This window comes from Fistularia commersonii, chromosome 13 (assembly GCF_037954325.1).
Source record: "Fistularia commersonii isolate RoL2024-O1a breed Wild chromosome 13, RoL_Fcom_v1.0, whole genome shotgun sequence".
Classification (NCBI taxonomy): Eukaryota; Metazoa; Chordata; class Actinopteri; order Syngnathiformes; family Fistulariidae; genus Fistularia; species Fistularia commersonii.
The window spans coordinates 2073265-2090199 of NC_141296.1; the positions used below are offsets into that span (position 1 = coordinate 2073265).

General features: G+C 41.0%; 1 protein-coding gene across 2 annotated transcripts; it reads right to left on the bottom strand.

The window, feature by feature from the left end:
• Window positions 1-227: 227 nt before the first annotated feature.
• Window positions 228-12065, bottom strand: simc1 (SUMO interacting motifs containing 1). 2 transcript variants are annotated; one of them, XM_086158625.1, is made up of 11 exons: window positions 11855-12065; window positions 11522-11753; window positions 7208-8308; window positions 6134-6372; window positions 5972-6041; window positions 5532-5692; window positions 3972-4064; window positions 3747-3878; window positions 2347-2503; window positions 2080-2164; window positions 228-680 (listed from the first exon to the last, which is right to left on the bottom strand). In XM_086158625.1, exons 2-11 carry the CDS (start codon window positions 11666-11668, stop codon window positions 469-471), a joined length of 2397 nt encoding a protein of 798 aa, XP_086014751.1. In that variant the 5' UTR covers window positions 11669-11753; window positions 11855-12065; the 3' UTR covers window positions 228-468. The 2 variants fall into 2 exon arrangements, with proteins under 2 accessions (XP_086014751.1, XP_086014750.1); XM_086158624.1 differs by having other exon boundaries at window positions 11522-12065.
• Between the last annotated feature and the right edge of the window lie 4870 nt (window positions 12066-16935).

The following is a 16935-nucleotide window of genomic DNA, read 5'->3' on the forward strand; positions in this document are numbered from 1 at the left end:
GCGACTGTACGGATTTTTTTTCTCTGCCGATAACAACGCTTCCTCTCATTGGTCGACGTGCAGAACGTCCAACCAGCTGTTGAATCCCAGTAAATACATCGATGTAGATTCAAAATAAATGAATCGTTAGACGTTTAAATTTGCAGTTTAGTCCGGTTGGGAAATGATCTCTATGTGGCAATGGATGTTTGTAATATATTCGAATGACATGCCAATCAGTAGGTTGCTTTTTACTGGTATCCTACATGAGGTCATTTTTAATGGCAACATTAGGCACATAGAAGCCAGATCACTGTTTTGAACTCACACAACAATAACAATGCAAGACATTTATTTCAAATACAAATAGGTACAAAATCTCTTCTTTTCTTTTTTTTTTTTACAAAAAATGAAATAAATAGGTGCAAACGTTGCATACATTCTTTCAAGGAAATGTATAAAAATTATCATTGTACAAAAAACATCATTTCAGTGTTGACAGACGTCAAGCAGGTATTCTTGTAGGTAAGTGAGAGACTCTTCCACATGGAGAGGTAAGGCTTGGCCAAGGTCAGCCTGGGATCTGGACAGGAACGCCTCCATGGCTTCACAAATGGCCGGCTTTGTTATGATATCCTCCGGTTTATAAACCGAGGCGGCTTCACGGTCTCTTTGCTCGGTTCCTGAGCTGATCATGCAGCCTGGGAATGACAGTACGATTTGAGATTAAGAGTAAGACAGGCTCAGCACATAGAAGGCAATTCAAATATTAATTAAAAAGAGAGATATGGCAAAGCTAATATAAGAACATTCAGCTAAAAATGGTCTTGATTACAGATATGCCCGACAGGAACGGTCAATTCTGAAATTCTGAAAAAGAAAGCTTTGACATGTTGGCGACTACAACAACAAACAACTATTGCTCACATAAGTTTATAATAATAATAATACAAACAGCTGGCAACTGTCAAACTGAAGGAAGCCCTCGGATGAGAGGCGAAACACCTTCAAGGGAAGAAAATCAAATCCAGTTGCCATGGGAAGAAGATTTTGACAAGAAATAATACTAATTTTACAGCAACAACTATAATAAATGAATAAACCCCTTCATTTTCAAATATGATTTGTCTTGCTTGCCATCCCAGACAATACAAATATGGTATAATAAATAATATTCATGGTTGCCATTATATTGGCATTGAGAACACGTGGCATTTGGGCCAGCAACACGTCCCCTAATAGTTTTTACAGTCCTTTTCAAAGAATCCACCATTTGTCAAATCTTGGTAATTTTTCTTTTTACAACATTTGGGGATATTTGGAGGCCGAGGAGGTGCGGGGACAATGCTGTAGCTATTCTGGGACATGCTGAATGCACTCCATTCAAGAGTGATGACAGCCGGTCACAACACCTTGTTCCCCAAGCATGCATTGTCAATATGTGGATTTGCATTAATTTGTAGAAATAAATTGGGCATTCCAGGAAAATTAAAAAAAAGGTGTATTTAACGTCAAATATGATTCATCAAATGTTCGATATATTTTAGTGTATCCACCGTGCCTTCACAGATGTGTAAATCACCGTTTATCACCATAAACATTATCATTGTGTAATCAACCGCCTCAGTAAATCTAAAAAGAATTACAATTGTTGTGATTAAATAACGTGCAATGCAGAATCAACTGAGAAGCTACATTTACTCGATCTCAAAAACACTTTTCTCAGCTGGATTTGTAAACAAAACGCAAAGCACTGTGGAATTTCTAAAAGATCATAATTTTGGTAATAGCAGCAACATATACAGAATAATCCATTAGTATTTAGAGCGCGATGGTATAAAATTTAGGAAATCGGTGCTGGTAGGCTAAAAATCACTAACTAGAAAAGTAAAAAAAAAAAACCTTCCTGTTCATTTTCTGTCTCTGATAGTGTTTTTAGCGATTAACCCGATCGAACTTTAATTAACACTTATCTATAAACGAAAATAAATAAACATTTATTTATAAATTTATATTTGCCTGTATTGATATTTGTATGTATGCGAGTAGAAGTAATGATAATCCAGGGCAGACCGTAGCTCCTCCCAAGCAACCTCTCACCTTTCATTGCTTGTTTGTAACTGAGAAGCAACATCCAGAGGAGATGAACCAACTCTTCCCACTTCTGCCACTTTTCCGCCCCGTCCTAGGGAACAGAATCGTGGATCAGTTGACCTGAAACCCGACCTTGTCCTATTGCTGACAACTGACATTTCAGAAAGATCGATATTCATCTTTACGCCATCATGCAAACCTCTTACCAGAATGCACATTAGGGGTAAATGTTTTGTGAAGAAAAAAAACTTCACGGCAAGAAATAATAGTCACCGTGGGATCGGGTGTCAGAGTGCAGTTCCTCAAAAAGTGAAGCAGCAGACTGAGCGACATGGGCGTGCGGATTTTTACTGGACACGCGTGGTCCAACAGATGCTCCAGCAAGTTACATCTCAGCTGCTTGCTCTGCAGGGTTTCCAGTAACAACATCCTGGGTGTCGGAAACACATTAATACGGTATTAAAAAGGAGGGGGAAGACTGTACATCTGGAACATTTGAGCATCATATGGATCGCATGTGCTTGGTGTTGATTGATATTTCTATTTAAAGGACACAGATAATGTACTCATCTTTGGTCTAAAATGATAAATAAAATGGTGGTGGTAAATATTAATTTCTTTTTATTTGATATTCTATTGTTTTTAATGTCATTTTCACTGGTACCTCCAGGACATTGTTGCTGTCCTGTTTCCTCCCTTTTATTCAACAGTTAATGAGTTTTCTTTGGTAAGTCATCACTTTCCGCGAGCTTAGAAAAGGAAGTGTCCTCTCTTCAGCTTACTAATGGCAAACCAGACATGTTTTATTCATCTGTAAGATGGGCCTCGTTTAAATTTTATTTGATTTTATGATTCTTGTTGTGTGACTTCACTCATGGTCAAAAGAAATATGGGAAATATTAACCTTTTTTTGCTGAAAATGAAACTCCCAGTTGTCCCCGGTCATGTAAAGTATATGACAGTGAACGAACGTACGGTTTGTTTGGAATCCTTATTGACAATGAACATGGTATCACACATGTTACAATTAATACTACACACTATCACTGTCCTTTTGTACGCGTTGCATCTATTCTGAAATATTGAAAAGAAAATTACTGAGAGTTCCTATTTTCTATCCTTACCTTTTCTTTTTTTTTGTTTTCCATTCAGTTGTCTATTCTTATCCTTGATTTTGTTGTGTTCACTCTGCTGTCTATTTATTTGTGGATGTCTTTTGCTATCATCTAATCATCTTCTAATTGTCTCTCTACCGATAGTTATATGCATATAAGTGTTACGCTGCTATGACAAAAGAATTTCCCCTATATCCCATATCATTATTTTATCTTATTTCCATTGATCAGGCAAAATAAAGTTAGTCGCCCATTTTATGAATACAAGTGCTCGATGGATTCACTGATATTAATGTATTTTCTGACTATCCATTTAAGCCTAATCTCAAAGTTATGAGTCTGTTCCTCTTCTAAAACACTGCATGCACTCTTTCTGGTCGCAGTCAATTTAAAGAGTGTTGTTCCGTCCCTTAACCGAAGCATCTTCTGAGCTCATTCACTTTGAATCTCTCCCGAGTCCTTAAAAGTTGTCTCCAATTTGAAAATCCTCAAGCGGGACAACGAATCAGTTTGATTTTATTGGTAAATACCGAACTTGATTTCTTCGGTCCCAATCACCTGTGTGCTCGTAAAGGCAAATTGATGGTGACCCTATGGAAGAGCTCCTGGGAAAGCTTGATAGAGTTCAGGGTAGGAGTGAGGTCCACCTTCAGGGCCAGAGACAGCATCCTCTGGAAGATGGACACCATTCTGCGGGGCGGCAAGACACAAAAACAGCGATTCCGGTATTTCAGCCGTTTCCGAACGAGATAAGGATTCATCACGCATAAAGGTGATATTCACCTGATCTGTTCATCTCTCTCGCCGGCAGCCTCGCCGCTCACTCCATAGTCAGTTGATTTCATGATGGCGGAAAACAGCCAATTGATGACATCCCTGGAAAACGAATGAAAGTTAAATCACTAAGTGGAAAATAAAAAGCAACTTAACATTGGTACGATTTTCTTCCCTTGGTATGAAAACAGGATCGCCCTGTAGGCGGTTGCCTATTTTTATGTATATGATATATAGAGTGGCCTGAATCGTTTGGCACTTTTATATTATTTGGCTTCTGAATTCATTTGAAAAATCCAAAGGACTTCCAGATTTCCAGTGTTGGGAAAAACAGGCTCTCGTTAAAATGACAATTTGATATATTCTCTTAACTTTGACATGATTACCGCAGGCAGGAGTTCAATTTACTTGGTAAGCCTTTGAGCAATAAAACGGCAGCGGGTTCAATATCGAAAGCACAACCGGTGCCATCAAAAAACTGGCAGCGAATTCAGGGCCGTTGCAACATAATAATGATGCAAAGGAAACACCAAGTGCTTTTAGCGGGATCTTTAGATGCAATCCAGCCGACATCTGAGCGGTTCAAATAGCAGGCAGGAAATCTTGAACCACAGGATGGCACTGCAGCATTTGGATCATATTAGAGTTCAATTTGTATCCAAACATTTAGGATAATCGGGCCGGACCGGAGACGGGGGATCAACCGACTAAACTGCACGTGCACAAATGAAGCGACATCTCCATCCGCAAGGGAGTGTTTTTGACACGAGGGTCAGGAATGGTGACTTTACTTCTCATGTGAGCTGGGCGGCTGATAAACGGACATGATTTGTTGACATTTGTTGACATTTGCGGAACTGAAGATGATGAGAGAACCTGCCTATTTGTCATGGAACTAAAATGTCCAATTAGGGGGGCCTAGTGCTTAAGGTCGATTCAGAAGTTTTTAATACAAAATTTACATTCTGAGCTGACATTATATTAACCAAGATTGAGTACTGAGGAAAAAATAACATTCTTATTGGCTTATTGAAACTCGTACACAAGGCCACAAAGTCTTCCAGAAACAACAAACTTTCTTAACTTTCTTAAAATGGCATCCCTCTGTAAAATAAAAAAGGGTTTTGCTTTTCTTTTTTTTTTCCTCAAGAATTCATGGAGACGTCCATTGTTGTTAAATAGCAGCCTGCGTGATCCTGCCTTGGACAGCTTCCATTTCTTACACATGAAATAAAACGTCTAGCGCTCAAGTTCTTGTGGCGATTTCTTTAATTTGACAGATTCTCGAGGTGCTTTTACTGAAATGTGTTATCCATCAGTGCCCTCCTGAAGCTGTTCTGATATTTTCAGCAAAATTGTATTTCTTTCAATTCATCCTGCTGCTTCCGACCGCAGACGACCTCGATCCACTTGCCGCGACACGCGCCGTGCATGACACCTTCTCAGCCGGGTGATGTGGGACGCCTTGGGATCACGGTGATCCTTCATTTCAGTACTTGCTTTTTATAAACAAAGACTTTATTTCCACAACTTGAGAAGACGTTATGAATACGTTTGTGTAAAACGCACCTGACTTGCGGGAACTGTCGATTGCACGACAACGTTTCCCTTGCGATTGAGAGGTGAGATTCCGAAATGGATCGTTTGTAATGGAAGTCGTCCTCCAGGGTCTGCACGATGTACTCCAGGAGCATTCGCACCACTTCGCACCTATGTTTGTTTTTGAGGTCCTAAAGGAGTGAGAGACGCCGACACGCAGTCATTCGAGTGAAGGGAAAACAACATTTCTTTTACTTTGCCAACATTTACAACCTTTTCTGCAGAAATCCAAGCCTGAGATGAAGAGTTCAGCTTAAAACGCCCTCAATGATATTCCGTCACTCAGGCCAGATGTAGGAAATCACACAATATTCCAAACAAGTGACCGAATCAGATAAATAAAACGTATAGCATTGTACATCTAAACCAATCGACCAGTTTTGTTGTCGATTGTTTTTCTTATCGTATACCTTATTCGCCATGACTGAGGTCAACATCTGCCAGCCCCATGGAACGGTGTGTTTATCGGCCATGCGGTGTCTAGAATCACAAATTTGAATTTCTGAATACGAAGACACGCGACGGAGCCTAAAAAAAAGGTGCGCGTAAAAATGTACGCGATGTTCGCTCACCTCTGTGTCCTCATCAGCAGGTTAAAGGCGTGCACACAGTGGTGATGGGGACACTGTGGGTCCAGCAGTATACCATGCAGTAGATGGGTAGTGATGTCGCGAGGAGGATAATAACCGGGCTTAAAAAGACCGGACAACAGCTGCAAGGTGCCTTCCGGGTACTGTTCATCGATTGTGCTGTAAACCAGACTCAGGCTCCGTTGGCAGAGCACCTCGGGTGCTTTGGGCTTCTCCTCTTCCTTGTGAATCCAAAAAGAAAGCAGAAAACAAAATACAGGCGTTTCAAAGCGATTACAGAGACGTGTGGAAGTGAATATGGACTAGAAACTGTTCCAATGACCAAAAGACAGCAGGCAGAACTAGAGGTTGCAGAGATGAAGATGCTGCGGTTCTCTTTGGGAGTGACCAGGATGGAGAGGATCAGGAATGAGTCCATCAGAGGAACGGCACGTTAGATGTTTTGGAGAGAAGGTCAGAGAAGCCAGACTGAGATGGTTGGGTCATGGACAGAGGAGGGATAGAGAATATATTGGTAGACGGATGCTGGAATTGGAGCTGCCAGGCAAGAGGTCTGGAGGAAGACCAAAGAGAAGATTTATGGACGTAGTGAGAGAGGATATGAAGGTAGTTGATGTGAGAGAGGAGGATCCAGAGAATAGGGTTAGATGGAGAAAGTTGACTCGCTGTGGCGACACCTGAAGGGAAAAGCCCAAAGGAGAAGAAGAATCTGTCACAGGGGTGCAGGACATGTATGACCGAGAGAAAGTGATGATTGAGATGTTTTGGACATGTCATGAACAAAGGAGTGTTCATATCTAAACCATGGTGAAGATCTGGGTAGAAGGTTGCTGAAGGTGAAGCTGCCAGGCATGAGGTCCCGGGGAAGACCAAAGAGAAGATTTATGGACGTAGTGAGAGAGGATATGAAGGTAGTTGGTGTGAGAGAGGAGGAGCCAGAGAATAGGGTTAGATGGAGAAAGTTGACTCGCTGTGGCGACATCTGACGGGAAAAGCCGAAAGAACAAGACGAAGTATAAGTGAATGTGTGAGGATGTGGGTGAATATGTTCCTCACCGCGGCCTGAGCCGGCCCAGCCATTAGTTTCCTGAACGCGACTGGGCAAACAAAACGTACGTCCTCTTGACTGGCTTCCCTGAAGTCCAAATTAAATCTCGTGTCTTCGTCATCGCTCTCATCGCTCCACAGGATGTAAACTGGGTTGTCCAGCTCTCCTTGAAATGGCTCGTTCACAGAGCATCCATCCATCTCCTCGCTCTTAAACTGTGACAGGAGGGCGACGTTTGGAATACTACACTTTAATGGATCGCCATCTTCCGAGAGGTGATCTGACCCTGGCAGTGCAGAAATATCCTGGTCTCGCGCGACACTCAAGGTCAGGGCCGGGTCGCTTTCCTCCGTAATGTTACGGGATATAAGACTTTCGCTAAACACAGAGACAGGATTATGTGCTTCGTGACGAATGTGTACTTTATCCGGAGACGAGGTAGAAGACGTTGCAGAGGGGATGAATTTGGACAGATAAATATGGTCTATCTTGTTCTCACGATTGCCGCGCTCGTGGTCTCTCCGACCTGCCGAGAAACAGTCAGGACGGCCCGGCGCTGATTGCGATTCATGTTCCTCCTCTCGTTTATTTCCAGCGAGGGATTCGGTCAGCTCGGCGGGATACCCGTCCAATAAGTCTTCCATGGTCTTCATATCAGGAAGGCAATACTGTGAAACACCGTTATTGTCTACTTTTTGCAGACTTAATGACGTCTGAGCAGAATCTTTGGATAAAAAAACAGAATATCCCGATGAATTCAGTTCGGCGATGTTGGCTTCTAGAAAAGACAGTCTCGTCAGTCGTACAAAGGGAGAGCAAAGAAGCTCATGCGCTGGATTCTCCTGCTGTCGGGCATCTGAACACGTCGCTTCTGACTTCACAGTAACACTGTCCCAATCCGATGTTGAAAAATGTGGGCTTCCGGAGCGGAACTTCTTTTCTTTTTTGAATGACGCCCATCGTTCGCCTGAACTTCCGTGTGCGTTCTCTTTGTCGTGTTGAGTCTCATTCGCATCGGTTAGGTCGATCACTTGGGAAGCCACATGGCTCTGTCGTTTGCGCGGCCGACGATCTGGAAAACACCTTGCGTCTTTGAGACCGATGTAGCACTAAGGGGAAAAACAAAAAAAAATCAGTCACAGTTATTGGAAAACAATACCTCAGTCAAACAAAGCACCACTTATGACAATATCAACAAGATTCTACATATATAAGCAAGAGTTCACTTATTGAACAGTGTTCGCGCGGTAGCAGCAGAACTTTAAACTAATGTCAGCCTTGCCTTTAAAAATATCTCTTCAAGAGGAGGCAGCCCTCCTGACCTCTGCCATCCTCAGGGGTCGTCGATATTTTGCAGGCCGAGGACCCCCAAACTGTTAGAGAGATGGAGCAGGAAGTTGTGTTTCATATTTAACTGGGCCTAGTGCCATGTATAAACATACCTTGTTACTGTGCATTCAATACAAAGCTAATTAAAGAATGCACTGATTTATATATTCATGTTTTATTTTACACTAGTGCAATGTATAGTGATTCATTTAGATACATCCCTCGTCAGCTGTTAAAAATGTAGATAACAACAATCTCAGAAAATTGTATGATAATCACGCTTACGAGCTCTTCATTTGGATTTTTATTTAAAATGGACAGATTCGTTTCTTTTTAAGGCTCTTCTGGTGCTGTAAGTGAACTAGTTGGGCGTGTACAATATGTTGGATTCATATTAATGGGAATTTAAAGACAAACAAATGTGTGGAGGAAAAAATACTAAAAAAAAACAAGTACAAAAAAGGGAGGCCCCTCTAGGGATCACAAACCCTCTAAAACTGTTAAAACTTGATATTCACGTAAAATCTTTGGCAACACAACAAATTAAAGTCCACCGCAACTGAAACTTTATATGGACACTAAACTGTGTATAGACACAAACTAGCATCAAAGGTGTGTGTGCCATTCACTGCTGGAGATACGCTGCTGCCTTGAAAACAATATTCTCAGCGAAAGCCTAGTTCTCCAAAACCCTAATGGTAATTGTATCACGACATGCTCTTCATAAATGTAAACAGCAGCAACCTGTGCCCTGTGGAAGCAAACGGTGTCTCGCTGTTTCTGCAGCCACACCTCAATGGCAGATTATGGAATTATTTTAGCCAATATGGAATTATTCAGTCATTATCTATACCAGATATCTTGCAGTCAGGGTTGCAGAGCTGGAGCCGATCCCAGAGACATTCAACCATTCACTTTATCCAAACATCTGGGCAATTTAGAGTCTCCCATTGACCTGCTGCATGTTTTTGACTGTGAGAGGAAAAACCCCACGTAAAGACGGGGAGAATATGCAACTCCACACGGAAAAGCCCTCAACTGGAATCAAACCAGATAAGGTCAAATAAATTTTTCTCAAAATAATTTTAGAGTTAGGCTTTACGAAAAGCACAATTATTTTATATTTTGCACCGCTGTGTTGATTTACTTTCATTCAGCACTGTGGAAGAAATAAAAAATGATGAAAAAAAAATACTGCACATAGAATGAGAGGGGACTTTAATCACACGCACATAAAATGTTTATCTCTTCGTATCATCAATATTTGTCAGACGATATCTTAGGCTGAACTGACCCTCCCTGGTTCTTCCATTGTTTAGAAAGGTCTCGACCTACAGTGCACAGGAAAAGACATCCAGTCATTAGACAGAGCTCATTGTATGATATTGGACACACTTGCTGTTAACAACATTTCCATTTCGCCTTAATCCCCTTCTTCATGAAGAAGATTTTTTTTGACACAAAGAAAAAAAGAGGATGAATGAGCGCAGAGGAAGCAACCAGGGCAACGCCCCGAGTTACATGCAACTGTTTTTGTTCTCTGCCTGTCTCGTCATGTCAAGCGACAGTCGCTAATAACATATTGCAGTAAAGCATGCTATTGCCACCATATAGGACATGTGTTCCTGTCTAAACTTGTCACACAAAGGAAAGTAGCAAGTACTAATGTGTAACCATGTTATGTAAATCTTGAAGTGCAGGGCCGATCAGGTGAGAGCTCCATTGTCACAGACCCCTCACTTCAGTAAATATTTAAATCTCTTGATCAAATGAATGCAACCGTCAAAAAACGTACGGGAAAAGATACATGCCGATATCCCATAATATATAAGGTAGTGGAGTGAGGCTTCCAGCATGGTTTCTGTGTTAAAACACAACATGAGATTGAGGGTCCAAAAACCAAAGTCCACAGATGAATCCTGGAGCCAGGCTTATGGTAGGAATAAAAAGTCAAACCTGACAAGTTTGAGTTTGGGAGGCGTTTGATTTTTGTTGTTTACAATGTTGTTTTCAATAGTTACTAAACTCACTTTTAAGCTACTTTTGCTTTAAATTCGCCAACTCCTTGGACTTTATGAGTTAGAAAGATACCCTACTAGCTTCTCCAGTCTAACCTGACAGCCGCACTAAGGTCATTGACGTTAGCATCACGGAGGTAGCCGACGTTAGCATCACTTTGGTGACCGAAGTTAGCATCACGGAGGTAATTCACGTTAGCATCACAAAGGAACACTGAGGTTAGCATCCCTGTGATGACTGAAGGTAGCACTACGGAGGTAATTGACGTTTACATCACTTGGGAAAACTGACGTTAGCGTCACGGACGTTGACGGCGTTAGCATAACTTTGGTAAATTAAGTTAGCATCACGGAGGTAATTGACGTTCGCAACACGGAGAAAATTGACGGTAGCATCACTTGGGAAAACGGACGTTAGCGTCACGGATGTAGCCGGCGTTAGCATCACGGAGGTAATTGACGTTAGCATCACAAAGGAAAACTGAAGTTCGCATCACTGCGATGACTGAAGTTAGCACCACGGGGTTCACTGACGTTAGCATCACTTGGGAAACTGACGTTAGCGTCAAGGAAGTTGCCGGCGTTAGCATCACTTTAGTGAACGAAGTTAGCATCACGGAGAAAATTGACGTTAGCATCACTTGGGAAAACTGACGTTAGCTTCACGGAAGTTGTCGGTGTTAGCGTCACTTTGGTGAATGAAGTTAGCATCACGGAGGAAATTGACGTTCGCAACACGGAGAAAATTGACGTTAGCATCACTTGGGAAAACTGACGTTAGCTTCACGGAAGTTGTAGGTGTTAGCGTCACTTTGGTGAATGAAGTTAGCATCACGGAGGAAATTGACGTTCGCAACACGGAGAAAATTGACGTTAGCATCACTTGGGAAAATTGACGTTAGCATTACGGCGATGTCGGGCACCGTGTTTGGCGACTTTTACCTTTTACTCTATTTTACTTTCGGTTCTACTCACCGCCGGGATGTCGACGCCCAGTTCGTCGCAGTCAACCCGCACCGGCGGCAAAGGGTCGGCCGTGTTCATTACATAGTTACCACCTTGGCGGTCGACAATTTCCACATCCGAGTCGCTATCAGAGCTGATGGTTATCAGGACGTCCATCGACGCTCGTCTCCTATTCCGTCCACAAGATCGCGTTCATCTCTGAGAGGTTACAAGGACTCCTTGTTGACTTGAAGATGCCACCCTAGAAGGTCAAACGTGAATGAACCTCATCGTAGAAGCTGCTGGGATTCTGCAAGCGCCGTGACATCTCAACGAGAAACCGCGTGTGTTTCGATGACTCACTTAACACTGCTAGTTTATAAGCTTACATTAAAACCGTAAAATCATACGTTTAAAAAAAAAAAAAAACAGTGATATAATCCGGATTAAAGTGACGATCTTGAATTGCCAAGTTTTCCTTGTTTTTGGTTGTCATTCTTCTTCTCCTTCTGCATCGAATTGTGTTACACCTCCAAACACCGCCATCTAGTGGACATGCGATGTCATAACCCGCCTACGTTTGCCAGTGTTTATAAACTCCCTCCTAAACGATGATTATTTAATTCCTTAGATTTTATCCCGCAATCTTCATTTCCTTTTTTTCGTGTCACTGGAGCGGTTTGCAGCCGGGATGCGGATCGGCGCCTCCAAATCCGAGACCGTGGTGCTCGACCGGAAACGGGTGGGGAAGAGGTCCTGCCCCAAGCGGGGGGTATTCAAGTATCTCAGTGTTTTTGTTCTTGAGTGAGGAAAGGATGAAGCGGGAGATGGACAGGCGGATCGATGCATCGTTTGCAGCGATGCCGACTCTACTGGTCTGTCCTCTACAGGGCGAGAAGTTCGGCCATCCTGGAGGAGCTCGGAGTAGAGTCACTGTGAAACGAGGTGGCTCGGCCATCTGGGGAGAGAGGTATTCCAGGTATGTCCGTCTCGGAGGAGGCCACGGGGAAGACCCAGGTCACGCCGGAGAGACCGGGGCTCAAGGCTGGTCTGGGAAGGCCTCGGGGTCCCCACAGGAGAGCTGGACCATGTGGGGGGATAGGGAGGTCCGGACCTCACTGCTCCGCCTGCCGCCCCCACGACCCCACCTCGGAGAAACGGTGAAAGATGGATTGATGGCGGGATCTTCCTTTGTTCCAATTGTTCGTCTGCCGGTTTTAGCAGCCGTGCCATTTACCTAACTTGTTTTACTGCAGTTATAATGATTTCCCAGTGTCATCTTCTCTGAAACTAATCCAGCCAGTGATGTGCGGTGCTTCGGGAAGCATTATGAAAAAAAAACAATAACATCAGATAAATATTCACATTCTTCCACAGCTCATGACATATTTATAATATAAATCCAGTTTACTCCACAGTCTCTTACCAATGGTACAATTTTCACAATTCTGTACATTATTTATCATATTTATATATACACCCATTTATTTATTGATGCTATAAATGTGCTATTCTGATTCTGATTTATATGTATTTTCTATATGATTTCAATCAAAGATTTATCATATCATTATATACACCACCACCTTCTACAAGCTGTGTCATGTCTTTAGCGTAAGTGTGTGATACAATTATTCTCACTGATCGGAAAATAAACCTCAGAGAAAAGTCATGAGGTGAGGCAGGCAATTCCGTGCCTCACCTGGAGGGGGTGTATGCAAGTGACTGCTGTCTCTCTAAAACAGTGGTGGGCAATAATTTTGGCTAGCGGGCAACATTTATTTTTTCATTTTTATGCACGGGCCAACTAGGTATCATGTAAATTGAACAAAATAAAAATTGCAATTTAAATTATTTGGCATTTTGTTTCAACTTTAAAACGATTCATGATCATATAAATGTACTGATATCGTTTTGTATGTAATCATCCATACAAAATTAAACAAAAGAAAAAAATAGGAGCTTTTAATTTCATTATTGATTGAAAATACTCATTAAAATATTCAAAGAAAATATCCGGATATGGCCCGCGGGCCGTTAAATGCCCAGGTCGACTCTAAGAGCAATGTAGGATAAAATAAATAAGATAAATAAAGGAAAACAAGGAGGTTACAGAACAAAGTAACATAGCTTTTCATGAAGTATATCCGTGTTGACATACAGAAATAAAGAAAAGACCCATGAATTGCTTTCAGTTTAAAAAAAAAATGAGATGAGACTATCAAGAATGAGAAACTCTTTCGAGGTCTTACAATTGTAAATATCGTTTCCAAGGAAGTCGATGCCTCACCGGCCACTGAATCCAGCCAGAAGGACAACAGACCTGACAGGCTCTTGTGTTTGTCATTGAAGAACTGCAATTAGTTGTGTTTTCTTTAACAATTTGTTGTCTCCGGGGGGGAAATAACAAGCTTGAAGTGTTGAAGTGTGTGTGTGTGTGAGTGTGTGTTTGTGTGTGTGAGTGTTTGTTTGTAGTCTCAAATATCTCCACTTGATGGCACTCATGCTGTAGTTCTTATCTGGCCTTGTAGCCTTGTCATCCCCTATATATCTAATATATATGCCTATACATCTATATTAAGTTGTGTTCACAAATACATCCAACAATCATTTCATACAAATTGCAAATTTTAATCTACTTTACCGACTTGCAAGAAAAAGGCTGCAAACGAATTCCATGTGCTGTAATGACAATACAAAAAAAAAAAAAAAAAAAACTGCCAGAAATGAATTGACAGTCGGGAAAGGATGTAAAATATTTCTATATTAAGCCATTTATAAAGTGAAACTGTGTTTTTCTGTGTTTTTTTTTTTTTTTTGGGCTAGATAAGCCCAGACAAAGTCCTCGGGTGTTTTTATGTTGCAGACTATCACTAAAAGCTGCTTCCTATTGATGGAGAGCCCCGCCGCTCACACACACACACACACACACACACACACACACACACACACACACACACCGGTGTGTTCACTTGATAACAGCTCTGTCCATGTGAGAGGCATTAGCCAAGTTGTGACAGCGTCATGCACCGAGCCGCTGCCGGCGTAGAGCTTTATCCATAACATCGGGCCATTTTACAAGGCGAAGTGTGGAAAATATTGACAGACATTTTACCGCTGCAGGCTAGATACATTCTAGGAAAAGATTTTTTTTTTTTCACCACTTTCAAAGAAATGTAAAATTTGCAAAACATATTAATACAAGTGGATGAAAGGTGCTATTAACCTCATACGCCTGCAGTCATTACAGGAACATCAGGCAGGATGAGTCACTGCCATCAGATGTATTTTGTCCTCAAATAGTGTGCAGGGAGGTGAAGACTTTGCAGGAGGTGATGGTTGTCATTTACACTGAACTCTTTTCTCAAATGCATCCAAAATACAAGTCCTGGATGCTTAACGCGGTTTAAAAACAAACAGTGCCATCATCTTATTTTCATAAACGCGGTAGACGACGACGAACGCGCAGCAGCGGCCGGTATTAAATCATTGCAGCGCTGTTTCCAGTTTATTCACCTCCAGAAATACAAAATATCGTCGTCGGTGGAAATGACTTGCAAGTGGAGAAAGGTGAGCCAAGTTCAATTACGCGAAGCGGCAGAGCCATGGAGACATGTGAAATCCAGATGAACCCTTTGCAGCCCTTACATGGACACAAATCAAGGATGAAATACTTCCCCTGCAATAGACCAGAAGATTGCTTGTATGAAGGTGAACAAAAACACGGTCTGGTCTCGTTCTTAAGAGCTTGAATGAGAAAGAAGAGATCAAAAAAGGGGGGATTTTAGATGACCGGTGGAAAAGAGTTACTGCGGTGAAGACTCCAAAATACAGACAATGTTACAAATGGTGAAAGCTAATGAAATGTACGGATATTATGTTCGTCAAGTTAAGTTAATCTCTATCTGGATGTTTATCCCGATCTTTATTGTTCCGTCAACAACGTATTTTTTTAAACTCATGCTATCATGATAAAGTTAATAACCCATTAAAATTGACAGCTGCCATATTAATAATGTATTTGAACTGTTTTACTTCATTAATGTTTCAGCTGTTGTTACAGGGATGTTTCGAAGTTTGTGATCTTTATTAAATCGACGTGCTGCTAACAATATTTTTCTAAAATAAATGTATTTCACACTTCGCATGGCTACATCTATTTCCTGCAACATTCGCATTTCAAATCAACATTTGCACGTGGACAAAAAGTTTGAAAATGGTAATTTTCTCTTTATATATATATATATATGTAAATATTATGTATAATATATTTTTATACATATACATATATATGTAAATCATCTTAGTCTGATATATATGTAAATATATATATTATATACATTTATATATTATATATTTTATATATATTTATATGTATATGATATAAATTTCATATATATATATACATACACACACATATATATATATATATATATATATATATATATATATATATATATATATATATATATATGTATAGCATCTTAGTCTGTTGGAATGTGGCACTTTATGTATGATTGAAAACAAAAATTGAGAAAAGCTTTTTAGGGGCGACAAATAAATGTACCACTGAAAATAAGTCACATCTTTTAGTGTCATTCATGGCTCAGTATTCATTTGTGAATCTTTACACAAAGAAAAAAAATATGCATTATATGTACCAGAAGTAAGTTAAAAATGTTAACGTGCATTATGAATGTCTCCAAAGACAGAAAAAAAAAGATATATTTTCATATGTATTGTTTAGCAACATTTGTGACAGAGAAGGAGGATGACAGCACTGTAATCACCAGTGGCAAGAAGGTCCAGTAGATAATGCAAGTGCAGAGGAGGAGCGGGTGCGACTCTTTTGTTCAAAACAACGGTTTTAGATGCCAGGCCGTCGCAGACACAAGGACGAGTCGGCCAGCTCTCTCCACCGCTGTGGGTCAGGTGTCACATCTGCTTGTCTTTTTGAATTTAGCGGAGAATAAATGCCGTTTTGAAGACGGAAGCGGTGGATGGATATTTTCTGAATTACCATCTGAAGCTATTGGCAAATATCAGGAGTGGGCAGGTTGCAGATTTTAAGTGAGGATAAGAAAATGGGGTTCTGTTCAAGTGATCCAAAGAGTGTAATAATAATAATGGAAAATGAGTTATTTCCTTCATATGTCAACTGTATGCAACATGGACCTGCTGTTTCAAAAGTTTCAAAACCCACATTGAAATAACCAAGTACCTTCTATCTCTACTTGTGATTACAAATTTAGGTCATCATGTCAAATACCGACTAATATTCATTAGGGATTCATATTTACCACATTTTCAAATGTCATCTGATCCATGCATCAGATATTGTGATGCTATCGATATTAACATGCCCTAAAACAGGAGCATCACCGTTATGTCATCGGCATAATGGTTGCCCTCAAAGGGTAACTAAATGGAACCCAAATTGATAT